Source organism: Lynx canadensis, chromosome A2 (genome assembly GCF_007474595.2).
Source record: "Lynx canadensis isolate LIC74 chromosome A2, mLynCan4.pri.v2, whole genome shotgun sequence".
Taxonomy (NCBI): domain Eukaryota; kingdom Metazoa; phylum Chordata; class Mammalia; order Carnivora; family Felidae; genus Lynx; species Lynx canadensis.
In genome coordinates, this window is record NC_044304.2 from 8208251 (window position 1) to 8235065 (window position 26815).

Genomic DNA, 26815 nt, shown 5'->3' on the forward strand with positions numbered 1-26815 from the left:
GGTCTGGACTCGAACCTAAGCCTGGCAGATTCCCCACTATTGGCCACACCACCCCCACCTCCCTATGCCACATCCCTCTGCCCACTTCCAAGAGAGACTGAGGTCTGAGGGTCTCCAGCCATCGGACCGCCCTCTACGTGCGCGGATGACCACAGGTCGAGAAAGCAGAGCGGGGTGGGCGGGGTGGTGAGGGAGGGTGTCTGTGGCTGAAGCCCCTCTCCCTCTATGGGACCCCTGGGATATAGAGAAGGAAAAGCAGGATAGGAGAGAGATGGAGAGAATGGGAGGCGAGACACTCCAAGAGGGGACAGGTAAGGGGGCGCAGGGTCCCAGGCGGGCCCGAATGTCCGGCGGAGTCTCCTTCCAGGCCCACTCCCAGCCAAACCTGGACGTCTCTGGGGTCTCTCCGACCCAAAGACCCCGGCAGGGGTGACCCCGCCCCGTGCAGGGAGGGGGCGGGGCCTGCGGGGTCCCCGGCTAATGGCAAACAGCTGCCGCTCCCCACACCGGCCCAGCCGCCAGGCCGAGGCCCAGCCCGGCCGGACGCCCGGACGCCTTCCCGCCGTCTGGGGCCTGGCTCTGCTCGGCCACGGAGGAGGGCGAGGGGGGACAGAGTGGGGGTAAAGAGGTAGAGAGGAGGATCGAGATAGGGGAGAGGGGCAGAGGGAAGACAGTGATGCGGGAAAGGGGCAGGACACCTGGAGGAGGATGCGGCCGGGGAAGAGAAGCAGGGACGGGGTCAAAGACGGGGAGGGGACAGAGACGCGGGGGAACGAGACACTCCAAGTACGGAAAGTTTAGACCTAGATGGAGGAGTTGGAGGCAGCGGCTCGTAGAGAACGGCGAGGTCGCGTCCCGGGATTGGGGGTGGGTGGGGTGGGGACCACGCTCGAACCCCGAACCGGACTCGAACCCCGACCCAGCCTCGGGTCCTACTCGCCTCGCGCGCTCCGGCCGCCGCCGTCCCAGCGTCCCGCCGCCCGTGCGTCCTCCGCGCGCCACCGCCCGGCCGCCGGGCCCTCGGCGGTGGCTCCGCCCCCGCCCTGCCCCCTCCGGGCCGGCCCCGCCCCCAGTCGCCGGCAGCCTGGACGGCCGTGGGGGGAAGGGGGAGACAGGGGATGCCGGGAGAACGCGATTGCACCTGGACTGCAGGTGTGTGGGTGCGCGACCGAGCGAACCGGTGTCGTCCTCTCGCCCCTCCTCCCGGAGTCCCCAGGGCAGGGTCCTCCCCACCGCTGCAGCTGGGCGCCGCGGGGGGCGGGGGGGGGGCGGGGCTGGCCGGGGCCCAGCTCCGGGAGGGCGCGGGCGGCGGCGGTGGCGGCGGGAGGTCACCCCTCCCCCAGCCGGCCCAAGGCTGGAAGCGGCCCAGCACAGGCCTGGTACAGGGTGGCGTGACGGCCGCGCGGTGGGGAGTGGGGCTGGGTCAGTGCGAGGCTGCACAGCCTCCGGCTAAGCCAGACCTGGCTTAGCAGCCTTTACCGGCAGGCTAAGCAGCCTTTAACTGCTTGGTGCCTCAGTTTCCCCAGCTGTAAAACGGGGTTAAAAATGCTTCCTACCGGATAATGGCATTGAGAAGATTCACCAACCAGGAGGTCGGGGCCTGAAGGAGGCCCCTCAGGCAAAAGGGCCCATAAATGGGGCAGTATCTATCTCGGCGCCCTTTAGGGCTGGGCTGAGTACTCTGCAAGGGTTTCACTAACGTTACTATTACTCCCCGTGGGCACGTGACATTGTCATTTGTGTGTCGACTCCTCTACTAGAATGACAGCTCCACAAGGGCAGGAATTTGCCTGTTTGTCACTGCTGTGCTCCAGGCACCCAGTGAGTTCTCAGAGTCTGTCAAAGATCGGGGCGTGCGGACATGACCCAGCTCCCAGGATCCACATCAAACAGGCTGCTTATGAAAACCATTTTAAATTAGAAAAGGTAAGGAGCATCAGTGCACACAGATGGGAACAGAGGAACAGAGGGCCCAGCCCCGTGTGCAAATTGATCACCCCACAGCCCAGTCAGTGTGCAGTGGGGGAAAGGCACAGACGGTGGAGGCCAGGGTGCTGGTTCTTCTGGGCCTGGCTTCAGGCCTCGCAGGCTCAGAGGTCGGCCTTCCGGAAACTTGCTCTGTTCAAGGAGTTCCTGGGGGAAGAATGAGGTGGGTTAACGTGGCCAGAGGGCTCCCAACTCCCGAGTGCTCATCAGCCTCTCCCGTCCTTCTCTAAAGTCACAGATTCTCTCTTGGAATCTACCACCGAAGATAGGAATTGTGCCCATTTTACAGACGTGGAAATGGAGGCTCAGAAAGGCGAAGTCCCACGTCTGGGAGATGCCCCAGCCGGGATGTGAAGTGGCTGCCCAGAGCCCGCCCGGCATGCATGCACGTCCACAGAGTTGCACGTTTGTGCAAAGCTGTGAGCGTGCACACTGACGCGCGCGTGGGTTGACATGCGCCTGTATGGCAGCGCCCATCTGTGCCTGCCTCTGCCCTCTCTCTGTGGTCGGGGGCGGGGGCCGGGCACCTGAGGCCTGCCGTGGGAGGCGCCAGCAGCTGGGGCAGGCGCTGGGTGAGCAGGGGCTGCAGAGCCTCCCGCAGGCGACAGTAGTTCCGCTCCAGCTCTCGGTGGTACTCCTTCTGGTCTGGCCCTATCAGGGCCTTGTTCTTCCGCAGGGCGTCCTCACACCTGAGAGAGAGATGGCAGGAGATGACGCCCGGGAGAAAGCAAGCCTGGAGGTGGGGGGCAGTCCGGGGGTGGGGCCAGGAGCTACGGTGGGAGTCTGATAGGCGGAGGGCACTTAGAGAGGCGGGAGCTCCATAATGGGCATCAGGGATACAGAGAGGCTGTGTGGGGTCAGGAAGGCAGAGCCGTGATGGGGGTGGTGGGGGGCGCGGGGGGCAGGCCTACTTCTTGCAGAAGTCCTTGAAACAGAGCCGCAGCTTGTTATGATGCCTGAAGAGTTTGGGGTCTTCCGGGATCTCCGCCAAGAACACCTGGGCCACCTCCAGGGGCCCCTGCGGGGGGCAGAGGGGCTCATGAGGGTGTCTGCACGGCCCCTGGGGTGCTTCGGGCAGCCTGCAGGCCCCACTGGCTGTACCTGGTTCACAGTGGGCCCCACAGAGCCCTGAAGCACCATCTGCAGCATCTTGGCGTCGGGCGGGTCCTGCTCGGTGGCGAAGGCCAGCTCCCGTGTCTTCTTCTGCATGTCTTCGATGGCCACCTCCACGGGTGTCAGCACTGTCTGTGGGGGGAGGGGAATGGCAGGCACTGGCTGGGGCCTGAAGAGGTCCTGACCTGAGACGGCCCGGCCCGGGGCAGCCTGGACCCCTGCTGGGGGGGCGGAGAGGCGGTCCCAGAGGCTGTGAAATGAACAGTGTGTGGGGGGACTTCTGCCGGCCTGGATCTGGCAGGGTGGGGCGGGCGGGGGGGGGGGGTCTGGTCTCAGCTGCCTGTGTCTGGCCCTGAGGACTCGGGGTGGGTGGTGGGCCAGCCTCAGGCTGGCTGGGTCTGGAAGCAGAGGCTGGAGTCTGACTGGTGTCCAGGCATAGGAGTGTACGGTCCTCTCACCTCCCCGACCTGGGTCTGGGGGTCCTGGGCCTCCCTTGGCCTTGGGTCGCGGCGCCTGCCCTCCCTGGGGCCCCGCCCACCTCCTCGCGGTGGCACACGCGGATCCGGGTCTTGATGTAGGGGAAGGCGTGGTCTGTGCTGAGCAGGGTCTTGCGCTTGTGCTGCTCTGGCAGGTCCCCATGCGCGCGCCCGTCAGGCGTGAAGGGCGTGCAGAACAGGAAGGTGCGCAGCCCGTAGTTGCGGTCGAAGTAAGTCACCCGGTCCTTGAGCTCGTAGGTGTCGAAGTGCGGTTCCACGTAAGTGATCTGGATGTAAGCCTGGGACGCAGGGCTCAGGAATGAGGCTCCCACGGCCCCAGTACACACACATCCTCCCTGCAGGACCCCATCCCTGGAGAAAGGGGATTTGGACCTCCTTGGGTCTGGGAGCTTGAAATCTGGGGGGGGGGGGGGGTCCCACATCTCACGTCTCGAGGTTTGAGGCTCTCCCAAGGAACAGGATTTGGGGTCCCCAAGGGAGATACGCTCTGAAGTTTGCCTCCCTGGATACGGGAGACCCTGGGATGGTCAGGAGTCCTCACCTTCTGTGGGTCAAGCTTGGTCTTGTCCACGGGGTTCGAATCTTTGACAATCTCGACCACGTCCTCCCCAAACCTCTCCGTGTAGAACTCCTGGGGACACGGGGCTGACTTGGGGCCACAGAGGAGCAGCCCCCACTCCGCCCAGGGCAGCCCAATGCCCGTCTACCCCCTACCGCTGGGACGTGCCTCCAGCCGGTGTGAAATCTCAGCCAGCTTCGTGATGGACGGCTCTTTATACACAAACTCCTGCTCGTCCAGGTCGCCGAAGCGGGCACCATAGAAGCCCACACGGAAATACGTCCCGAACACACGCTGCGTCTGGAAGAAGGGGAGCTGTGGCCCAGGAGGCCCTTCTGGAGGTCCCCCTTGCCCCACATGCAGAAGAGGTGGGCATGGGCAGGGGGAGCCCACGAACAGGAAGTCACAGGCACAGTTGGGGGGACCCTGAGAATATTGGGGTATGGTCCCTGACGACTGCCAGCAGCTCACACCCTCTTTGTCCCCGACCTTTATCTCCTGCCTCCCCCAAATCTTTGTTCTCATTTAACACAAGCCCCTGGTCCCCGATTATCCTCGCCCAAGCGCTTCTTCAGAGTCTGGATCTCAATATGAAATTAGGATTAGGGCTCTGTTGAGTACAGCTGTGTCCTCAATGCCTACAGCGCTGGGTATACAGCAGGTGCTTGATAAATGCTTGAGTGCTGAGGGGATGCATAGCCCTCTGGGACAGAAGCCCTGGCTCCCTTGTTCCAGGTCACCCCCCCCCCCAATCCCCACCACCAGGCATACTACCCTCTACCAGAAAGAAAGGGCGTAGCTCTGTGTTCACTCACCAAGGCCGATCCGGGCAGGGTGGGGCGGGCACAAGGGTATTGGTAGGGAAGGGAGAGACATTGTCATGGGAGAGGTCAGAGGTAAGAGCCCCCAAGCTCCAGGGTCCCAGTCTATGCTGCCCCGCGAGTGCCATTCTTTGGGCAGAGACCAGAGATCTGGGACTTGCCTGTCCCACCCGGCCCCCACCCAGCCCTCCCATCTTGGCTCTGGGTTCCTGCCTTCTTTGGCCAGAAAATTCTCCCCAAAGTAAGAGATGCCTAAAAATAGACCCAAGTGGGGGAGAGGCGGGAGAGGGGGAGCAGAGATCCTGGGGGAAGCTGGGGAGACAGAGACAGACGGATCCAAAGAGACTGACAGAGAGTGTTGAGCAAGACAGGGAGAGAGAAAGAGACAGGGAAAGGGACCAAGAGACAGAGACAAAGAGAAATACAGAGACAGACAAGGAGGGAGTCAGAGCACCCCCCCTTACAGGCAGTGACCAAGCTGGCCCTGCCCGAGGGAGGGGTGTCTCTGGAGAGGTCCCAGCTGGGTGAGTCACAGGCTGCCCTCGGGATCTAGGGCAGGGAGGGGGACCTGAGGGACGGAAAGGGGGAGGGGGAGGGGGAAGGGGGGAAGAAGTGGAGGGTGCGTCATCACCTACTGAGCACCAGCCCCTGCGGCCAGGCGGCCATGTTCCTCCAGCACCCCCTGGTGGTCCCTGACCCCTGCTGACCAGCCATCATGGGGGCCCCAGAGGCAGGTGGCCACTGGGCGGACTCACCTCCCAGCCAGAGCTCTGTCGGAGAGAGAAGGGTCAGAGTCAGCTGAGCCGTGGTGGGGGTGGGAGCTGGGGCCAAGGGCAGGGTCTGGGAGGGCATCCCGACCCACCTGGTGCATGATCTTGGTGAAGGCCTCCTGCAGTTTGCCGTGCACGGCAGCCAGCTTCTTGTAGTCTCGGTGGGCTTCCAGGATGGGGATGAGGGTCTTGTAGACCTCGTTCACTGCCTCATAGAGCCCGCCCTAGGGGGTGGGGCACATCAGGATTCCCAGCACCCTCCCTAGTTTTCTCTCCGGCCTGGAAAAGCCCACCCGCTGTGCTACCACCGTCCTCCAGGGCTCCGTCTTTTATCACCTCCTCCAGGGAGGCCACCCTGACACCCCACCTCAGATGGGACACCAGTCTTTCCACTTGGCCCCCATAGACCCCTCCGTGCTCTCTACCATGCTTAGGATAGACCAGGTGCTGTATACATCTGCGCTTTACCCATGTTCCTTCACTGGGGGGAGGAGACTTTTTTTTTTTTTTTTTTAATTTCGCAGAGAGAAAACGAAAACTCAGAGACACAACTCCCCAGGGCCAGGACCTGAACACCAGCCCTTCTGGCCTAGTACCCAAGACCTCCACCCCCAGCTGCCTCTTGGCATGTGGTCACCACCGCTCCCGAAGGGCCCCTCACCCACAGCCGGTGCCACCATGAAGCTAGCAGAAACCCTGGGAAGTTTCCTGGCCAACTGTGAGAGGTCTGCGTGTACCGTCTGGTTTATTCCCCTGAGGCTTCTGTTTGAGCCTTTAACAAAATGACAATAGGGAAAACCCCACTAGGGGTCTGGCAGCCCAGAAAATAAATCTCACCGGAAAAACCTGACTCCGAATCTGAGCGGGACTCCAGACCTCATCACCAGTTCCCAGAAACGTGGGGACAGAGGAATAAGTAAAGCAACACCATGGGGACACAGCCGGCCTTGTTCAGGCCAGAAAACCCCTTGGAACAGGGGTGCGTGGGTGGCTCAGTCGGTTAAGCGTCCGACCTCAGCTCAGGTCATGATCTCACGGTTCGTGAGTTCAAGCCCCGCGTTGGACTCTGTTGACAGCTTGGAGCCTGGAGCCTGTTTCGGATTCTGTGTCTCCCTCTGTCTCTGCCCCTCCCAAATTCACACTCTGTCTGTCTGTCCCTCTCTCAATAATAAATAAACATTAAAAAAAAATAAAAAAAAATTTAAAAGAAAGAAAATTCCTTGAAACAAAGCCCACATCTCCAACAAATGAAATGCAGGAAAAAGAAACAATTGCTTTCACGCAAGCAAGCAAGCTGGGAGAAAACCTTTTTCCGACAGTGGGAAATACAATGCCTGAGCCTCAACCTATCAAAGAAAACATTAAAAACCCTTACTGTAAAAATTGGGGAACCGATGCCGTTTTTTGTTTTTGTTTTCTTTCTTTGATTCAAAGAGCCTTAAGAGACTTGTCAGTCACAGCCATCGTGGATCTTATAAATGGATCGTGATTCGAACAAACCAAGTGCAAAAAAAAAAAAAAAAATTGTCTTGAGATCATCAGGTACATCCAAGCATGGACTGGTATTACAGAATTCCTGTTAATGGGGCACCTGGGTGGCTCAGTTGGTTAAGCGTCTGACTGGCTCAGGTCATGATCTCATGGTTTGTGAGTTTGAGCCCTGCATCAGGCTCCGTGCTGACAGCTCAGAGCCTGGAGCCTGCTTTGAATTCTGTCTCTCTCTCTCTGCCCCTCCCCCACTCACACTCTGTCTCTCTCTTTCAAAAATAAACGTTAAAAATTTTTTTGAGGGGCGCCTGGGTGGCTCAGTCGGTTAAGCATCCGACTTTGGCTCAGGTCACGATCTCACGGTCCGTGAGTTCGAGCCCTGCGTCGGGCTCTGGGCTGACGGCTCAGAGCCTGGAGCCCGTTTCAGATTCTGTGTCTCCCTCTCTCTCTGCCCCTCCCCTGTTCATGCTCTGTCTCTCTCTGTCTCAAAAATAAATAAACGTTAAAAAAAATTTTTTTTTAATTAAAAAATTTTTTTGAAAAAAAAAAAAAAAAGAATTCCCATTAATCTGGTCATGCACAACTTGAGTTGTATACCAGGGTTTCATCAACGAGTCTGCACAGGGAGGTACTTGTGTGTGTGATGGTGTGATGGGGAGGGTTTGTTTAAAGCTGGAACTTCTCCAACTCCAACACACACAGAATCTCTGAGATCTTGTAAGAATGTAGGGTTCAGAGGGTTTGGGGGACCCAGGACTCTGCATTTATAACAAGCCCCCGGGTGATACCCATGCTGCTGGTCCTTGGACTACACTAAGGTTTAAAAACAAGAAAACAAACAAAAAAAAAAACTAGCTGAGTAGTTGTGTGGGTTTCATCAAGCAATTTGTGAAAATTCAGATCTTGGGGCGCCTGGGTGGCTCAGTTGGTTAAGCGTCTGACTTCGGCTCAGGTCATGATCTCGCAGTCTGTGAGTTCGAGCCCTGCATTGGGTTCTGTGCTGATGGCTCGGAGCCTGGAGCCCGCTTTGGATTCAGTGTCTCCGTCTCTCTCTCTCTCTCTCTGCCCCTCCCTTGTTTGCGATCTCTCTCTGTCTCTCAAAAATAAACATTAAAAAAAAATAAAAAAAACAAAAACAAAAAAAAACCCCAAAATACTCCATCAAAACCAAAAAAACAAAACAAAAACACTAGAGGCAAAGAGAAGATGAAACAAGAGAGTAAATACTGGTGGTTGTTGGATTTGAGTGCTGGGTATGGGGGCGATGGTCCAATTTTTTCCTTTTAGGCGTGCTTGAAATTTTCTATAATAAAAAAAAAAATTTAATAGCGGCTGAATGTATCGAAGGCTTACTACGTCCAGGCCTCGTGTCAAGGGTTTTACAGGGAGAGTGGCAGGTAACGTGAGCTGGTGAAGGTCCCGGTTGTCCTCTGCAAATCCCCTGCCCAGAAAGGGACCAGGCAGCAGCTCCGCCGTGAGTCTCCGGGAGCAGGCGCTGGGCCCTTCAGCGGATCTGATGGCGCCACCCCGGCCCGAGCCCCAGGTCCCGCGGCCGGCCGCAGGCCTCACCATGGTGAAGTAGGCTGCCGCCTGCTCCAGCAGTCCCACCAGCCCCAGCTCCGTGAAGTGCTTCCCGGAACAGAAGCCCTCCTCGTCAGGCGACAGGATGTCGTCGGAGATGGCCGATTCCTCTAGCACGTTGGATGAGATGTTCTGTGGTGGGAGGCGGCGTTAGGCCCCGGCCCCACCCCACGGGTGCCACCGCCCCCCACCGCCAACCTGTCCCCCCGGGCAGCTCACCTGGAACGAGACGCAGCCCACGGGCAGGTAGCGGCTGTCCTCCAGCAGGGCGAGGTACTCGGCCACCAGGGCGGCCGCGTGCACCATGCACTGGGCGGCCTCCGCGTGGTTGCCCAGCTCTGCATGTTTCCCTGCCATGTTCTGCAACCACGTGAGCCGCAGGTCGGGGGAGCCCTGGTAGCCGCGGGCAATCCTGGCATGCATGGGGGTGGCAGGCGGGGGTGAGGAGGTGGGGCACTCGCCCTGTCCCCACTGCCTATCCCTCACTTGTCCACCCCCTTTGCTTGTTACCCCAGCCATCTGCGCCTCTCACCAGCCAGGCTCCTCGGCCAGACCCCCATTTACGTGGGGCCTCCTCACCTATTGATCTGCTCATCTCTTTTCTCATGTGTCCTTCTACTTGTCTCCCACTGACCAGCCAATGGCCTCACCTGCTTAATCTTAAGCCACGCCCTGCTCCCCCATTCCCCTTGCTCGAGAACCATGTCACTGTCCTCCAGGCCCGTCCATCCCGTCTGCACCCTGCCTTCCGTCTCCATCACCTGTTTCCCGTCTCCTACTCCCCAATTTCTTTTTATTTGGTTCAAAAATTTTTAACATTTATTCATTTTTGAGAGACAGAGAGAGACATAGTGCCAGCGGGGGAGGGGCAGAGAGAGAGGGAGACACGGGATCTGAAGCAGGCTCCAGGCTCTGAGCCGTCAGCACAGAGCCCGACGCGGGGCTTGAACCCGTGAACCATGAGATCATGACCTGAGCCGAAGTCAGACGCTTAACCGACTGAGCCCCCCGGGCGCCCCACCCACTCCCCAATTCCTAGCCAAACCCCTCACCTCTCCTCCAAATCACTTCTTTCCTGACCCATCATCACCGGTTGGTACCTCACCTGTCCCCCCCACCTGTCCCCTTCACTTGTCCTTATTCTCATCTGTCGCCGTCCAGTGTGTGTTCACCTGGCACCCTTTTCCCCGTGCACTTACCTGGCCTCCCCTTACCTGTCTGCTCACCTGTCGCTGTCACCATCTACTCCCCCATCACCTGTCTGTGCAGGAGAATGGCCGCAGGTCCCGCCTGGCCCGCCTCACCTGTACATGAGATCGATGAGCATCTCCGGGTCCTCCTGATGCTCCTTCATCTTCACCGTGTCCGTCAGGATCATGTGCAGGTTGAACATCAGGTCCTGGACCTGGAGCCCGGGAATGGCCAGGGGCCAGTGAGGGCGTGGAGAAGCCACCAAGCGTGCGGGGCAAGCAGGCAGGGCGAAGCACAGGCTGAGGAGGGCGTGGCGGGGGCGTGGCGGGGGCGGGGTCACCTGCTCCGCGAAGGTGCTGTCCCGCAGCCCCACGTCCTCTTCCGCATAGGTGAGGATGGTCTTCAGTGACCGTCTCAGGTGCTCTTCACTGAAGCTCTGCGTCGTCCCCACCAGGGACGAGAGCGACATGGTCACTTGCATCTTCACGCGGGCAAAGTTCTGAGAGGAGCCCGGGAGGAAGAGCTGTGAGGCCTCGGACTCTGATCCCCAGGGCCTTATTGACCTGTCCGCGTCACCCGTCCCCCCTCCTGCCCTCCATCTGCTGCACTGACACCTCCTACCTGCCCCTCCTACTTACGTTGCCGATCTCGAAATTCTGGCGCATGAGGAGGTAGAGCGAGGCGCTGGCGTGCGTGCGGATGGTGCTGATGCGGCTGCCGCAGTGTCGCAGGAGCCTCAAGCAGAGATCGGCACACAGCTCTGTGTCCTCCTCGAACAGCAGCTCTGGGAACTGTCCCCCAGGGCGAGACAGACACTAGTCGGCCCCTCCCCATTCTGGCACGGAAGGTCCCGGATGGGGGTGGTGGCAGGGGCATCTATGTTCTGCCCGCTTTGGCCAAGCACAGTGGGCTTTGGAATCAGACCTGGGGGAACCCCTTGCCGTGTGACTCTGGGTGAATGACTCTGCCACTCTGATCCTCAGTTCCCTCCTCTGCAAACCATGGCTAAGGAGGGTCTGTCCCATGGGGTTGCTGAGCACATGGCAGGTGCCCAACGGGCGGTGGCTATTACTCTGATAACCGTGACCGTCGAATGGGGCTTACCTTGGACACCAGGGCTCGCTGTGTGGCCAGGCCGTGCTGCAAGAAGAGGGCACTCTGGGCACTGCCCAGACTGTAGAGCACAACTTTAAGCACTGCGCCTAAGACGCTCTCCCGGGCCTCTGACAGCATGACCGTCTAGGGGGTCAGAAATCCAGCTGTTAGGGACCGAGCGGCTCACGGGCTCAGGGAAAGAGAGGGATTGTATGGCCAGAGATCACGAGGCACGGTGATGGGGTCGGAGGTCAGGGAGACGCTGGCTCAAGCCCTACCTGCACGATGATCTCCAGTGTGTCCAGAACCACCAGGCTTGCCTCGGTCGCCAGGTTCCCATCCACCAAGGCCTCGTGTTCCATTTCATCCTTGGTCCTGGAGGGGACGGGAGGGGGTTGGGGGCTGAGGTCCAGGGACACCGGTTTTTCTGGAAGCCGGTCTGACCCCAGCAAACTACTTCCTGCCCACACCCACTTGTCCACACGGTCTGAGGTCTGTCTCCAGTGTGTGATGCTCTTCCGCCAGCGGACGTTCTCCTGGTTCCCAAAGGGACTCCTCTCTGAGACACGCAAGGCGCATGTTCACGGAAGTGCGAAAACACAAAGACGTGACCGTGAGGAGACGCGCTCAGGCATTAAGATACACGTGTGGGATAACCCGTGAGGACACTGGGTGACACGTAAGCATGAGAAGGGAACACATAGTTAAACATGAAGGACATGTGAGAACAGACAGGGAACAAGACACCCGTGTGCACAGGGATGATGCACACGCTTTTTTCTGGGAAAAATGAGCCAGACATGGAGGTAGGGATGCCCCCCTCCTGGGGTCCCTCAGACAAAGGCTGGGAGCAGCTGGTGGGGACGTGCACAGGACACATTTCCCCCTCACCACGACTCCGCCGGACCATCTCCTGTCGTGCTCCAATAGTGCCCAAGATGGCTTCCTCCAAACGAGCCTTCATGTCCAGTGACTTCTTGAACGTGAGACTGTTGATGCGCTCAAAGGCCTTTTTCCCCTGTGAGGACAGAGAACGGGTTCACGGTTGACTCTGCCCTTTTCTGTGGGACCTGGGCTACTTGGTCCCACTCATTCATCCTTTCTGACCTCCAGGATCCTGTGCTTGGAGACACAGTTCTCCCCTTTACTGAAAGGTCTTGGCACCTTCCAGGGTCTATTCACAAAGGCAATTCTCCCTTTTCTCTTTGGCTCAGCACAGAAACAGTCCACCCCTTTACCCTCAAACCTGCAGGAAGCTGTGCATGAAGACAGTCCACCCCTTCGCTCTCGCCCGCAGCACCCTAGGGACCTGTACACACACTCAGTCTGCCTCATACAGCCCGTCCCCCACCCCCCGGCCCACTCCCACCCCCACACCTTGTACTCAAAGGCAGCGAGGCAAAGGTACAGCAAGTCCAAGAGACGACCCAGCTGAGGGAGGGCAAGGTCAGCAGCCCAGCGCTGCAGGAGGGCTGGCTCAGCATTCTTCAGGACCCACAGCACACACACCAGTAAGGTCCGGCTGGACTCGGCAGAGAGGGGGCAGCCTGAGCGAGAAGCCTGGGGCCAAATAGGGGAGAAGGTGTTCAGAAGGGGCGGAGTTGATTTTCATTTCCTCCAAATTAAGATGAGAACTGGCCTGTCAGTATATCATTACATAACTTCTATTACCAGGTTGGAGGGTGTCTCTGGGGACCAGTGCCATACTCACTGCCACTGGGCCCTGGGAGATGCTAGCCCGGGAGCCAGGGGCTAGGGGGCCACCAGCGATGGCCATGGCCACTGAGGGGTTGATGGTGCCTCCGATGTCCCCTTCCCCTTCTGTGTCTGAGTCGAGCATCGAGGCCAGTCTTGACCGTTGACCTGGGCCCTCTGCGGGGAGGGGCAGGAGGACAGAAGAAAGAACCCTTGGTAAGTACCGTCTCTGTCTCATATTCTCGCTCAAAGTTCACCTCCTCAGGGAAGCCTTCCCTGATACCACTCCCCCAGACCAGGCTGAGGTCCCCCGTCATCTATTCTCAGAGCTCACTTTTTATGCTTGTCGTTAGACACGTTTCTCACGCAACTGTTCGTAGGATCCACAAAGGCCTGAACTCCATCTGCTTTGGCTGCTCCTACATGCTCAACACTTAGAATGCGGCCTGGCCCTCAGGCATAGTAAACGTTGGCTACGAGGAGGAGGATGATGATGGCAACAATGGCGGCAATAATAATAATAATTGACAATAATAAATGCCACCGCTATTACCACAGCATCAACTGGCACTTACATAGAGTCTCCGATGTGCCAGATGCTACTGTGGGCACTTTGAAAATATTAACTCTTAATCTTCAAAACAACCCTGCAACACAAATACTCTTATCATCCCCACTTTATGGATGAGGAAACTGAGGCACAGAGCGATTATGTCACTTGCCTGGGGTCACGCAGCAAGGTAAATTAGGATCTTAAGCTAAATAGTCTGGTTCCAAACTCTATGATCTTCAAAGAGTAGCCCTCATATCCCCTCTCAAAAAAAGTTTCATCCGAGAGACAGGAGCTGCCGACAAATACAGAACTGGTCTCGCCCCAGAGAGTCTTAGAACATTAACTGAGCTTAACTAACACTCCAGCCCAGCTTAACCTAGCTCGGTTCCTGACCAGATTGAGGTGATCAGCCCATTATCCCATCTGCCTAAGAGAGGGAGAGAGGGGCCCTCACTGGGAAAAGGACATTGCTTCAGTCACGATGCTTCCTTTACATACAATGTCCAGGATACGATAACGAATTACAAGACAAAGGAGGAGGCTAGAAAATATGATGGACAAGGAAGAAAAAGACAACAGAAGCAGGCACACACACTACCAAATGTTGAAGTTAGCAAACAAGGACTTTAAACCATAAAGTGGCAGAAAAGACGGACAAACGCGGCTACCAAGCTGGGAAATTACAATCGAGAATTGGGATCTACAAAAAAAGAAAAAAAATCAAATGGACATTTTACAGCCGAAAATGATAACATCTGAAAACTCAAAAGACTGGACGCAGCCAGAGAAGAGATAAGCAGAGAGCCTGAATACAGGTGAACAGAAAAGTTGCCCAACTGCAAACGGAATGGAAAACAGAACGGAGCACAGTGGACACATGTGATGCGATCAAGAGGTCGAACGTACGTGTAATTGGAGTCCCAGAAGGAGAGAGGCGAGAAAAGGAGGCAGAAAAAAAAAATTCAAGAGATGAAGACTGAGAATTTCCCCCAAACGACAGAGGGGATCAACCCAGAAATCCTAAGTCTGTGTTTCCAACTATACGCTGTCCCCCAGGTGCCAGTGAATGTGGAAGACGAGTGAATGAATGAACGTGGGGCTCCAAGCACCCCCTCGCCCAATGCTCCCCACCTTCCTCTCCTCGTATTCTCTTCCTAGAAGATCATGTTAGAGTCACGACTCCCGTTTACAGTGGGGTGACTGCCCCAGTATGCCGCTCCCCAGAGTTTCACATAACCTTAGGAAGTGGCCGAGGCCACCACTGTCCCCATTTAACAGGCTCAGAGAGGCCGATGGCTTTCCTGGGCCCCACGACAGCACTTGAACCTCCTCCCCTGACCCCACCACCCGTGCTTTTATTCCTAACCCTGCGCCCCCCTCCCCTATCCCCGTCCTTCCTGACCTGAGCTCGCAGGGATCCACCCAGCCCCTGGATCGGGTAACCCCGTCCTGCCCCCGGCCCACTGACCAGCAAAATCATGCAGTCGTGGCAGCGTGTCCCGTGCGAGTGACAGCAGGGGTAGGTACAGCTCGGCCACCCGGGCCTTCACGGCAGCCTCGGTGTAGCGGGGGTCAGCGTCATGGCCACAGAGCAGACTGTGGACGGCACTGATGGCCTTCTTGTGCAGCAGGGATGCCCTGTCGCGGAGGGAGGAGCTCAGGATGGGGTGGGCGTGGCCCCTGGACCTTTCCACCAGCCCTGGGGGCCAGAGGGGGGCCTGTGCTCACCCCTCGGCCTCAGGTTCCAGGGCCAGCGCCAGCTCCGTCAGCAGGAGCCCAGCCAGAAAGTGCTGCTGCCGGAACGGCCCGCTCAGCTCGAACATGCTGGTCACCTTGGGGTCTGGGGCCTGGCTAGAGAAGGTGGAGCTCTGCAGAGGGGAGGAGGAGGAGGAAGCGGGGATGGCAGGAGGTCAGGGGTCAAGGGTCAGAGGCCAGCGACTGGAGTTACCCACGTGTGAGGTGTCAGGGCCTGGAGTCAGAGGTCTGAGAAACAGCAAATGGAACCCTGGTTGAGAGCGAGGATTTAGGGGTGAGAAAGGAGAAGCCGGTCCTCCCGAGAAATTGGCAAGAAGGAGGGGCAGAGGTGGAGGGTCAGAGGTAAGGGGTCAGGCCCCCCGGGCAGCGGCCCACTGTGAAGCGGACAACTGAGGGACCCACAGAAGAAGGGTTCAGGCGAGAGGTCACAGGTCAAGGGGAGGAGCCAGAAGAGAGGCCAGCCCACCTGGGAGGTGGTGGAGGATACGGAGGGCGAGGGGGAGGCCGGAGGTGACAGGGGGCAGCAGGGGAGGTTGAGGGTCACGTAGTGCTCGTGGCTGCACAGGATGCGGGTGAAGTCCATGCGCAGGGTCAGCAGCAACGCCGGGTTGGGGGCCGACTGCAGCCGCGTGGCCACCTGCGGGGTAGGGGGTCGGTGGGTTACGATGCTCGGCCCGCCACGCCCACCGCCCTGCCCTGTCACCCGCGGGTGCGCTGTTCCCGCCGGGCCCGCCCCTACCTGCTTGTAGTGGGCTCGGACCAGGCTGAAGACGAAGCCTCGGTCCGCCAGGGACAGCAGATCGCTGAGGAAGAAGGCCAGGCTGGCGTTGAGGCGCTCGGCCAGCTCCGCGTCCTGGGGGCACAGGGTCTGTCAGCCCGCGCCCACGTGTCCCATCGGGCCTCAGTCTCCACACTGGGCCTGGCTCTCACCACGGCCACCAGGGACCTCCAGGACCCGCCTCACTGCCCCCACGGCCTTGGGGCTTCTTGACGTGCCTTCATTTCTGGGCTCCTGGTTGTCCTCCTCTGACTGTCCCTTCCGGGCCCCACGGTTATGTGTCTACACTCCTCGGGACTCTGTTCAGAGCACTGTTTTCAGGGCACCCGGGTGGCTCAGTGGGTTAAGCGCCTGACTCCCGACTTCGGCTCAGGTCGTGGTCTTACAGTTTGTGAGTTCGAGCCCCACGTCAGGCTCTGCACTGACAGCACAGAGCCTCCCTGGGATTCTCTCTACCCCTCTCTCTCTGCCACTCCCTCTCTCTTTCCCTCAAAAGTAAGCAAATTAACTTTAAAAAATAAAATATAAAAGGGGCACCTGGGTGGCTCAGTCAGTTGAACTTCTGACTTCAGCTCAGGTCACGGTCTCACAGTTTGTGGGTTCGAGCCCTGCATCAGGCTCTGTGCTGACAGCTCAGAGCCTGAATCCTGCTTCGGATTCTGTGTCTCCCTCTCTCTCTGTCCCTCCCCTGCTCACACCCTGTCTCTCAAAAACGAGTAAACATTTTTAAAAAAGATATATATATAGTAAAGTCATCTTAAAAAAAAAAAAAAAGAGGGACGCCTGGGTGGCTCAGACTCTTGATCTCAGCTCAGGTCATGATCCCACGGTTCTCATGGGTTCGAGCCCTGCATCGGGTTCTGCACTCACAGTGTGACGCCTGCTTTGGATCCTCTGTCCCCCTCTCTCTGCCCCTCCACCCCTCACTCTCAAAAATAAATAAATGTTAAAAAAAATTTTTTTTTCAAAGAACCCTGTTATTTTTCCTTTCATTCGATTTCAATAACACAATATGGATGGCAGAAACTGGCTGCTGACTCCCCTCAAATCCTCTCCCCTCTCAGAGTACTGGAATCTTTCTTCAGAGTTCAGAGCTGGGTAAAGACTACATTTTCCAGCCTCCCGTGTAGCTGGGGATAACCATGTGACCACATCCTGGCCAAAGGGGTTTGGGAAGCAGTGATACGGTCGCTTAAACAGAAGGGACAGGTCCTCCTGTTCCCACCCCCTTGTCACACATCATGGGGCAGGTACCACGTTGAACCGCAATGGCCAGCCAGGCCCACCCTGTGGAACCCCCTGCAAGCCACCTATGCTCAGAAATCAACTTTGGTCACATTGAAACCACTTGTGATTATGTTTGGGCACATTAACCTCTGCCCTACTTGGTACACTCCCAGCAATCATTTTAGGAAGCATACGGGGAGCATCTTCCATGTGCCAAGTCCTGCGAACCAGACAGACATGGTCCCTGCTGCTTGTCCAACTCACAGTCTTGGGTGCGGGGAGGCAGACAATAAATAGAAGACTTGGAGATACTCCCATGTGCTCTGAAGGAGACTGAACAGGGTGCTGTTTCGAGAGAAGCCCCAAAGACAAGAGAAAGCCAAGAGGAGAAAGGCATCCGGAGCCCAGAACATAGTAAGTGCAAAGGCCCTGGGGCAGGACGTGCCTGGAAAATGTGAGGAACAGCAAGAAGGCTGCTCCTGGCTGATGCTTGCTCTGCCCTCGTGCTCTCATGAGCCACTCTGTGGCTTCACAAGGTAGCCTCGGTGGCCCTCACTTTCCTGCAGCCCCAAAACACAAAACACAAACCTGCCTTAGCTCCGAGTCCACGGTGGGGACAGAGACTGGGTCTTCGTTGTGCGCTGAGCCTGACACAGTCAGTGCTCGAGAAAATGTCAAATAAAGCAATGAAACCACTGGGGCCCATCACTGATGCCTCCCTGGCAGCTGGGACGATGCTGCCTCTCGGGGCTGCTGTTCTCTGCAGCCCTTTCCGAGGGACGTTTCCTCACAATCTGGGTCAGCCCCTGGGAAGACAGCCCCTGGGGAGGCCCCAGTGGAACAAGGTCGAGAACTTTGAGACCAGCCCAGAGGTCGCGGGAGATTGCACAAGGGCTGACTTGGGTCGGGCCAGCATTTCAAAAATCTGGAACGTTCCTTATCAAATCCAGAAGTCCCATTTCTCCTTAAAAGTCGTGCGTCCTGGCCACAGCTAATGGGTACATGCCCTCTAGGCCATCAGAAGCCTCACTCTCCCCAGGTGGTGAGGGCGTGGGCTTTGGAGAAGGTGGCTTGGGTTCAAATCCCCATTCTGCCCCTTCTCAGTTATGTGGTATCGGCTTGTGACCAGTCATTCTCTGCCTCAGTTTCCCCATCAGCAAAATGGAGGCAACAATAATACTGACTTCACGGGGGTAGTTGGGAGAATTTACTATGATTCATCTAACGTGTTTAAGATACACAGTAAGCACTCAGATGCCCAATATTGCTACTATTATCATTACTATGATTGCCTGCCCAGCTCCTAACACCGGAATTAGTGATCCAGGACCTGGACAATCATCAAGGTCTGAGAACATCGATGTCCATTTATTGAGCACTTACTGTATTCCAGCACTGTAGTAAGGGCTAATGGATCTGTTCTATCGCCTTCCCACCCTCATCAACTTCCCATTCTTACCTTTGCTCACTCTACTCCAGCCATACTTACCTCCTAACTGCTCCCCTAACAGCCCAGGCATGGTCCTACCTCAGGGCCTTTGCACTCGCCGTTTCTACTGCCTGGAAGGCCCTTCCCCCAGACAGGGCATAAAGTGCTCCTTCCCCTCCCTCAAGTCTCCTCGAAACATCAGCTCCACGAACACATAGATTTGGGTCTGTTTTGTTCCACTGCTGTGTCTCTAGCATCCAGCGCAGGGCTGTGCCCACAGTTAGTGCTCAAGAAATAGATGCTGAGTGAACAGACTGATCTGGCAAAGGGGGTTCGTGGTTCCCCGCCTGGCCCGCTCTGCGGCCTCTCGCAGACCCCTCCCACTGAGGCCCTTTCCCTCATACCTTGTATACCCGGGTGATGACTTCCAGGCCCACAGAGCCCACAAGGGCCGCGATGTCGTCCAGGAAGCGCCCAGGGAAGCGAAGCTTGCGGGGCGTGTCCAGCCGCTGGCCCAGAAGCAGGTGCAGGGCCATGCTTTTCACCTGGGGGCGGGGCGAAAGCCGAGGGGGGCTTGGGGGACCGGACCGGGGGCGGGGCTCACTAGAAGGGGGCAGGGCTCGAGGGGCTGGGAGTGGTACTTTTGCAGCAAGGCGGAGGGGCTAGAGGTGGCCCTAAGGGGTCCTGGGTGGGGATTGAGCTGGCAGTGGGCGGGGCCTGAGTGCCTCCTAGGCAGGGTTGGGGAGGCTGAGGGAGCCCGGGGCGGGGCTGGAGCTGGTCTCCTGGGGCTAAGTATGGGGGTGGGACAGAAGGTAAGACTTGTGCAGTGGGACTTGAGGGAGCCCACCTGGGTGGGGTTTGAGGGCCCCCCTGGCACCTCTAGAAGAGCTTGGGGGCAGAGGCTCAAGTCTGATCACAAGGGATTCCCTCTCTCTCCGGGGAGATCTCTTGAGAGCGAGGGGTCTCCTCCCTCGTTAGGGGTCTCTCAGCGGTCTCTACAATCTCACAGGGAAGGTGGGGAGGGGTCTTTTCTCTGCCAAGGGGGCTTCCGGGGGCCTCCCTCTGGGGAGAGATCCCCCTCCGGTGTCTCCTGTCTCACTGCGTGGGGGGTCTCTTGGGACCATTTCCCAGGGGTCTTGGGGGCAATCTCAGAGGGCTCCTTCCCGAGGAGAGGGCCTCCCCTGGTGTCCCTCGGGCAGGACGGAGGGTGTCTCACCATGAGCTGGAAGAAGAACCAGGCATGCTGCAGGACCGTCTCTCGCACGGCGCTGCCGCTGACCACCCACTGCAGGGCCAGCTCCTCGTGAAGCAGCTGGGGGCAGGGGCAAGGGTCACAGGGAGCTGAGGGGCCCGCCCCATTCCCTCCTCGGGGTGGGGGGGAGGGGGCGTGACCGGGATGGGATGCAGCTGCACGGCTTGGGGTTAGTGTAGCCGGAGACCATGCGGGAGGAGAGGGAGCAGAAGGAGTCAGCATGCCCTTTCCCTGGGCCTTCTAGACCCTGCTGGGCTTCGGGGGAGACAAGGCGCTCTGGGGCCAACGCTGTGTCACCCGCCCCCTCCCTCCCACTACCTTCTGCACAGTGGGTCTCGGCTGGGTGGCCGGTGGGGCCAAGGAGGAGCCCTCGAGGTAGAAAGAAGTTCGGCTAGAGCTGCAGTCGATGGCCTAGGATGGGATGGCCGGGGGGGTTAGTGAGGATGTAGGCGGTATGGACGGGGGACAGGCGAGTCCGTGTGGATGGGCCGAGGCGGCATGGATGCGAGAGCGGAGGTAACAACGATAAAGGTGGGTGACGGAGGGGAAGAGAAGCATAGTGAAGACAGAGAAGGCGGTGCCCAGCAGGGTGGACGGGAGAGGCGAGAATGGGGACAGGAGCCCGTCGGCGAGGGTGGACGGGACACGGGCACACACCCAGCATGGGCGAAGGCGGCAGAAGGAATGGGGTGCGGGGTGGACACGGAGAAGAGGGAGGGTGCGGTCCGAGAGACTCGGGGAGGTCGGGGTGGATGGAGAAGGGCACCGCGGTGGAGGAGAGGGTGTAGACAGTGGAGTGGAGTATAGACATGGGGTCAAAGCGAGGACAGAGGAGACAGAAGAGGAAAAGAACAGGACAGAGATGAGAGGAGGTGCTGGTGAGGCGCAGCGGGAGCAGCCGAGAGCCCTGGGTTCCAGGCCCGGCCCTGTTTGAGCCTTGCTCGCAGCCTTGCACGGCCTCGGTGCCCCCATCTGTGAAATGGGGATGGGGACCCACGCTCCCCTCCTCCTTTGCTGGTCAGGAGGTGAGGCCGCTGGCAAAGAAGGGAGGCCCGGAGATGGGGCCGGCTGGCCTCACCCCTGGAACCTGCACGGGCCTCGGCACTCGAGGGACCCCCAGCTCCCACAGTCCCAGCAGGGCCCTGGCCCCTCAGAACACACTAAACGGGCCACCCTCTGGCAAAGGCCAGACTCAGTGTCCCCTCCTGCCTGGAGCGCACACCCTCCTACACCTTGTCACCTCCCAGATGGTCTCCAAGGCCCAGCTGACACCCCAGAGAACTGAGGGCATTGGGGGAGGCCCAGTTAAAGATGTTGGGAGGGGGCTGGCAGGGCCCTTGAACCCAGATTTCCAGCAGTCTCAGGAGAAGACTGTCTACAAGGTCCGTGCTGCCAGCAGCCCCCGCCTGCCTTCAGTGCAGGTTGCCTGGGTGATGGGCATGGAGCTGGAACGAGGTCTGGGGCCAAGTGTGCAGGGAAACCCCCCCTGCGGTCTGCTCTCCGTGGCCAGGGGCTCTGAGCTCGGTCCCAGCGTTCGCATGTGCCTTTTCCTCCACCCGCAACACCCACCCTTCGCTGACTGGCTCCGTCTCACCCTTCAGGTCCCGGCAAAAATGTCACCTCCCTGGAGAGGCTCCCCCCCCACCCCACCCCCAGACCACAGAGAGGAGGAGGCTGGTGGCCTCGCTTCTGTTCGTTTCTTTTCCCCGCTTTCACACCCTGCGCTCATAGACTCGTGTGTGTGTTCGGTCGGTGTCTGTCTCCAAGGCTATCTGGCAGCGTGGGGGCCAGGCTGGGCCGAGACCTAGCCCGAGAAGATCCTGCCTGTGATGCCCTAACTCGTTCCCAGGCTCGAGACCGTGGAGCTGGACACTTTACCCGGAGTCTTTACCACATCTGAAAATTCGGAGCCCCGGGCCCAGGGCGGGCCCAGAGCTGAGGACCCAGGTCTGTCTGAAGGCAAAGCCCCTCCCCGCACCACATCCCTGGGAAGGGACAGAGTGGAGGGAGCTGCCGTCTGCCTGAAACAGGATGGGAGAGCCCAGAGGGTCAGTCCTGGCCCTTTGGCATCATTCAGGTTGCCACATCAGGGGGACAGTTGAGTCTCCTGAACAGAGTGGATTAAGGAGGACATGTACAGGCCATGCAGTGCAGGCAGTGAGGTTATAGTGGCTGGTTTTGCATACCCTTTGCATGCCATTTGCATACCGCCCGGTCCCTTCTGTCTCTGCCTGAGGCTGTGGTCTGTAGGGCAGCAAAAGGCTGGTTCAGACGACTGTGATGCCTACGACACTGACACTACAGCCCCTGAGCAAAGGCAGAAGGGGTCTGCCGCCTCCTTCAGGCAGCCCCCCTAGGTTAGTGGGCCACAGCCAGGAAGGTGGGAGGGGCTCATGCTGAGATGAGGGTCACACACGTGCAGGGGCAGGTAGGGAGGGCACCTGTCTGGGGTCGGCCCCGCAGTAAGGGGGTGCCCGTCGCAGCACAGCCTTGCTGCCTCCTGGAGCATAAGCAGAATTCACCCAGGAGTGTGAGCGGTCGATACCCTGGAGATACACGGGTAGGAGGTGGAATCCATGGGCAGAAGGTAGGGAGAGCAGCACGAAACACCAAGCGTGAACACTGCCCTGGATCATACACGCAACCCTGGAAAACGTGTGTGCACGTCCGTGCGTGGGGTCCACGCGCATACGCTCCCTGTGCACACACGTGCGTGGAGCGCACATATATATGTGCCCCGTGCCCATACATGCGTGGGGTACGTGAGTATATGCACTCGTGCATACACGCGCATGGGGTACACGCACATACGCACCTGCTCCACTAAGCACACGCTGCTCTTTTCAAGCAGGCCAACCTCCAGCCGCCCAGCCTCGGGTCAGCCTCGGAGTATGGAGCCCAGGGCAAAGTCTGAGTCACAGCTCCCAAGCTGTGACAGCCACAGACCAGCCGTGCAGCCGCCCAGACTCAAGCTTTCGTCCATGCTGGTTGTCTGGCGTTTTCTGTCCTCTGTTCCTCTGTCAAAACTAAGATCCTCCACCCGCCCACCTGGCGGCAGTGGCCACTGAGGCTAGAGATCCTGGGGTCCCCGCACCCTACCTTGCTGGCCAGGATGCGGGAGACCTCGTCGTCCACAGAGCCAGGGGCCACGGCCAGGTCCGGGTTGCTGCTGCTGATGCTCTTAGAGCGAGCCAGGTAGAGGCTAGCGGGGCGGCCAGGGCCACGGGCCAGCGTGGCAGCCTGCACCGCCACTGGAGGGGCCCCTGAGGATGGAGGGAATATGGTCAGCCCCCTGCCCCTGATGGCCCGCGGACCCCCTGCCCCTTCCCAATCAGCCGTCTTTGGTGAGGTTGCTTTCTTTCTGAGCCTCCAGGGATCCTCACCTGTAAACGGGTATGATTATGGGTATGATAATGGCTGCCTCCTCATAGTGATTTGGGGGAGACTGAAACACACTGAGAACAGTGCCTGCACATAGGAAGTGCTCAGAGGCGTTCGTGGTTATTGCTAATTACTTAGCAAACAGAAAAGAACCCAACTTTATTGAACCCCTGTTATATGGATCACTCTACCATTTAATATTACCAGCAGCCCCATGATGGGGTTGCCCTTATGATCCTCGTTTTACAAATGGAAAACAGACCCCGAGAAGTGAAATCACTTGCCAGAGGTCACAGGGTTTGTAGGAGGCGGAGCTGGGAGTTCAAACTTGGGCAGCCTAGCTGAGCCTCTGCCTCAAGCTACTGAAGATGCTTGTTGACCGGCTGAATGAGCCACCAGTCAAGCAACAGAGACCACAACTCCTCTCTTGCAAGCTGCCCAAACCTGCCAAGGCCTGTACAGCCGCTGGGCCTTTGCACATGCCATTCCCTCTGACTGGGACGCTCTCCTCCCTGATATTTCCTGCCCCCCCAGGGCCTCCCACCGACACTTACCACTTGGGAAGTTGGGCTCGGTGCCAGGCAGTCGGAAGGCGTAGTGGACATAGGCAGCCAGCAGCGGGCAGTGACCACGGGCATCCTGGGCAGCCTCTAGGCTCCGGTGGACAAGGCTGACCACATGGGCCATTGCTTCGAAGGCCCCACGACCTAGGTTCACTGCCAGGCAGAGCACAGGTCAAGTTCCAGAGCCCTGGGCCTCCTGTCTCCCCCAAGGAACCTCTTATCTCCCACCTTTCCAAGGGGTTGTGTGGCCACCAAAGGGTCACAGTCGACCTGCTCTGGGCCCGGGGGGTTGGGAGCCACTTTTCAGAAAGGAAAACTGAGGCCAGAAAGGAAGGTGAGCTATAGGAAGTCACCCGGGACCAGGGGACTGGGGGGCCCTTTTCCAGATGGGGAAACTGAGGTCTGAGGGCTCACCGATCTGGCCGCCAACGATTGGAGGCCGCACGACCAGATGCACGAGCTTGTCCAGCACGTGGTGGGAGAAAGCAACAAGTGGCTGGGGGCTGGCGAGGCGCAGTGCGGCTAGGCTGGCCCGCAGCTCCTGCTCCACGGTCCCCTCACTCAGCACGGTGTCCTTGAGGCGGAACGGGAAGGCCCCTTCCTCCAGGACGTGCACCAGAGTGAAGAACTTATCCAGGTGAGGGTCCTGGGGGTGGGAGGGGCTGGGGTGAGCAGGGTGGGGCCAGGGCTCCATGTCGGGGAAGACCGTAGGGGGTTGCGGGGGTGCGGGGATGTGGGGTGCTCCTGGGCCAAAGACCAAGGCGGGGGATCAACGAACAGACTATAAACGAGGAAAGAGAGGGGTACCGGCTGGAGGGAGGAGAGAAGGGGAGCGACCAAGGGCCAAAGCCCCAGCTGGGATGGTCACTGGCATGGCTGAGTCAGCAGCTTCCCTGGGAGCCTGGCCTAGTTGACCGAAGTCACGTCCGTGGCCCGAGGCCAGGCCTCCCCGGTCAGCAGGAGCTGTTGCTCAACTCCAGGGCCGGATTCCTGGGTTCCCCCACCCCTACCTGGGGGTGCACAGAGGACACAGCAGTGAGCTCCACGCTGAACACGCCCTTGTGGCCGTCCACCCAGCGCATGCCCGGCAGCGCCACCTGCGGGAGGAACGCACCAGGTGGGGACTGGCCAGCCCTCCCGCACTGATCAGCCATTGCAACACTGTGGGCAGAGCAGAGCCCCCCCCGGGGGAGCAGCTGGGTCCCCTGCCCAGCCCAGGGGGGTGCAGATGGGAGGCAGCGCTATGGGGGTCCACTGAGTAGGCTGCAAGCCTGGGGTACTAACGGAGGAACAAGGAAAGGAGGCCCGGGGTGAATATTATTGAAGGGAATGAATCAGGGAAGGGCGTATGGGCTCTTGGACTTGAAGCTCCCAGGGCATTAATGACAGCTCAAGGGTAAGTGGGAGGGTGACAGCATTCATGGGGGGGATGGGCCCTGGAGGTACTCCTGGGGTGATCGTGGTCAGGGAGGCAGGCAGGATTGCTAAAGGGGGACCGGGGCAGAAAGGCAATGGGAACAGTGAGTGCAAAGGCCACAGGGTGGGGGGTGGTAACGAGGCAAGGCTAGTGGGGGACACGGAGGGACGCACGGAGCAGGAGACACAAAAGCAGTACTGGGGGGTGACGAGGGGTCCTGGAGGTCGTCACAGAGGACAACAAGGATCCCGGGAGTACTGATGGGAAGGAAGGCAGGGCACGGATGGGGGACCATGAGACGGGAGCCTGGGGTGTCATCAGAGGACAAGGCACTGGGGGGCGGCTGCCAGGGCACGTACGTCTGGAGTGAGCACGGAGTAGCTGGGCGGGAGCTGGTCCACGGACACGGGGAGGCAGAAGGGGCCGGTCCTCAGGCGGCCGTGCTGTAGCAGCGGGATCCACTGGGGAGAGGCCAGGGGTCAGCGATGGGGCCGGCCAGAGGTGAGCCGGGCTGGGGGTGTGGGGGTGAGGGCGGGCGGGGGTCTCACAGTAAAGCCCACGGGGGTCTCCAGTGCGGTGCCCGGTCGGGGCTGGCAGCTGACGTGGTAGAAGGTGAACAGCAGGTGGTGGTTCTCGGTCACACAGGCCGGAAGGCGCAGCTTGAACTCCTCGTAGAACTCTGGGGACCTGGCAGGGGGGTCTGCTGGGGGCTGGGAGCCCCCTTGCCTTCCCCACCCCCTCCTGTGAGTGTGACCCCGGTGCCACCCGGCCCCACTGTCGGTTCCCTGCCTCCGGTTCCCCTACGAGGTCTCCTGGAGGTGGCCTGCTTCCCTCCTCTGCCCCTGTCCCCTGTCCCCTGTCCCCGCATACTTGTTGTGGTAGACCACCGGCGTGAAGGCCTCGCGGGTGAATTCGCTGCAGCTCGACTTGCCAAAGATGACCTGGGGGAGGGCGTGTGTGAGGGGCCTGCCGGGGACAGCCCACCCGGGACGCCCCGCCCTCCTCCCCCAGGCCCGGCCACTGACCGGCAGGGCCTGGCTGGGGTCCTCGCCCGCCATATACTGCACTCGCACGGCGAGGTTGCGCACGGAGCCCTGGCGGCTGCTGAAGTTGAGGCAGTGCGGGTACACGTACAGCAGGTTCCTGCGGGGGCAGGGGGGCATCAGAGGGACAGGAGAGGCCGGGCTACTGGCACAAGCCGGGCCTGGGACACGGAGGGAGAGGGGCCACGCAGCCGGGACACTGAGGGCGGGGCGGCACCAGGCGGGAGATGTGACTGGCAGAGAGCGGGGGCCAGGTGGACACCCTTAGAGCATAGGTGGGGGGACAGTGCAGCAGAGGGTGGGGACACAGAGGGACTTTGGGGGCGCTCATGAGGCGTGGGGAGGTGCTGAGCAGGGACAGATGGGTGCTCGGGCTCAGGGTTCCAAAAAGTGGCCCAGGCAGCCACCTGGGCTGACCCACCCCTCCCTGGGCTCAGGGGCCTGACTGCCCTTCCCCCGGGAGAAGCCACTAGGGTTATGAGGCCTATCTCTCAGGTGGAGACACTGAGGCCAGAATCAGAAGTGGGGGGGGGGGGGGGGATGAACGTTACTCCCATTTTACGGGGCGGGGGGGGGGTGGTGGTGAAATAGAGGCACATGCCCCACAGTCATCCAGGGAGC

At 59.4% G+C, this 26815-nt stretch overlaps 1 protein-coding gene across 5 annotated transcripts in view; it reads right to left on the minus strand.

Moving 5' to 3' along the window:
• Window positions 1–1895: 1895 nt before the first annotated feature.
• Window positions 1896–26815, minus strand: part of DOCK6 (dedicator of cytokinesis 6) — a 44830-nt gene continuing 19910 nt past the window's right edge. The window contains exons 15-50 of one of the 5 annotated variants that reach the window (XM_030300701.1): window positions 26177–26294; window positions 26022–26092; window positions 25700–25838; window positions 25511–25612; window positions 24745–24831; window positions 24149–24380; window positions 23726–23887; window positions 22890–23053; window positions 22232–22336; window positions 20109–20201; window positions 19755–19850; window positions 18943–19083; window positions 15844–15957; window positions 15571–15741; window positions 15078–15217; window positions 14818–14987; window positions 12813–12973; window positions 12479–12661; window positions 11993–12119; window positions 11576–11660; window positions 11380–11476; window positions 11111–11245; window positions 10645–10797; window positions 10347–10505; window positions 10120–10220; window positions 9035–9227; window positions 8804–8947; window positions 5839–5970; window positions 5732–5746; window positions 4324–4449; window positions 4138–4227; window positions 3638–3874; window positions 3088–3231; window positions 2898–3004; window positions 2514–2675; window positions 1896–2133 (exon numbers count right to left, since the gene is read on the minus strand). In XM_030300701.1, the coding sequence (XP_030156561.1) occupies window positions 2091–2133; window positions 2514–2675; window positions 2898–3004; window positions 3088–3231; window positions 3638–3874; window positions 4138–4227; window positions 4324–4449; window positions 5732–5746; window positions 5839–5970; window positions 8804–8947; window positions 9035–9227; window positions 10120–10220; window positions 10347–10505; window positions 10645–10797; window positions 11111–11245; window positions 11380–11476; window positions 11576–11660; window positions 11993–12119; window positions 12479–12661; window positions 12813–12973; window positions 14818–14987; window positions 15078–15217; window positions 15571–15741; window positions 15844–15957; window positions 18943–19083; window positions 19755–19850; window positions 20109–20201; window positions 22232–22336; window positions 22890–23053; window positions 23726–23887; window positions 24149–24380; window positions 24745–24831; window positions 25511–25612; window positions 25700–25838; window positions 26022–26092; window positions 26177–26294 (4699 nt within the window). In that variant the 3' untranslated portion in view covers window positions 1896–2090. The remainder of the gene's footprint in view (window positions 2134–2513; window positions 2676–2897; window positions 3005–3087; window positions 3232–3637; window positions 3875–4137; window positions 4228–4323; window positions 4450–5731; window positions 5747–5838; window positions 5971–8803; window positions 8948–9034; window positions 9228–10119; window positions 10221–10346; window positions 10506–10644; window positions 10798–11110; window positions 11246–11379; window positions 11477–11575; window positions 11661–11992; window positions 12120–12478; window positions 12662–12812; window positions 12974–14817; window positions 14988–15077; window positions 15218–15570; window positions 15742–15843; window positions 15958–18942; window positions 19084–19754; window positions 19851–20108; window positions 20202–22231; window positions 22337–22889; window positions 23054–23725; window positions 23888–24148; window positions 24381–24744; window positions 24832–25510; window positions 25613–25699; window positions 25839–26021; window positions 26093–26176; window positions 26295–26815) is intronic. The other 4 variants (XM_030300711.1, XM_030300728.1, XM_030300719.1 and 1 more) reach the window with 4 other exon arrangements.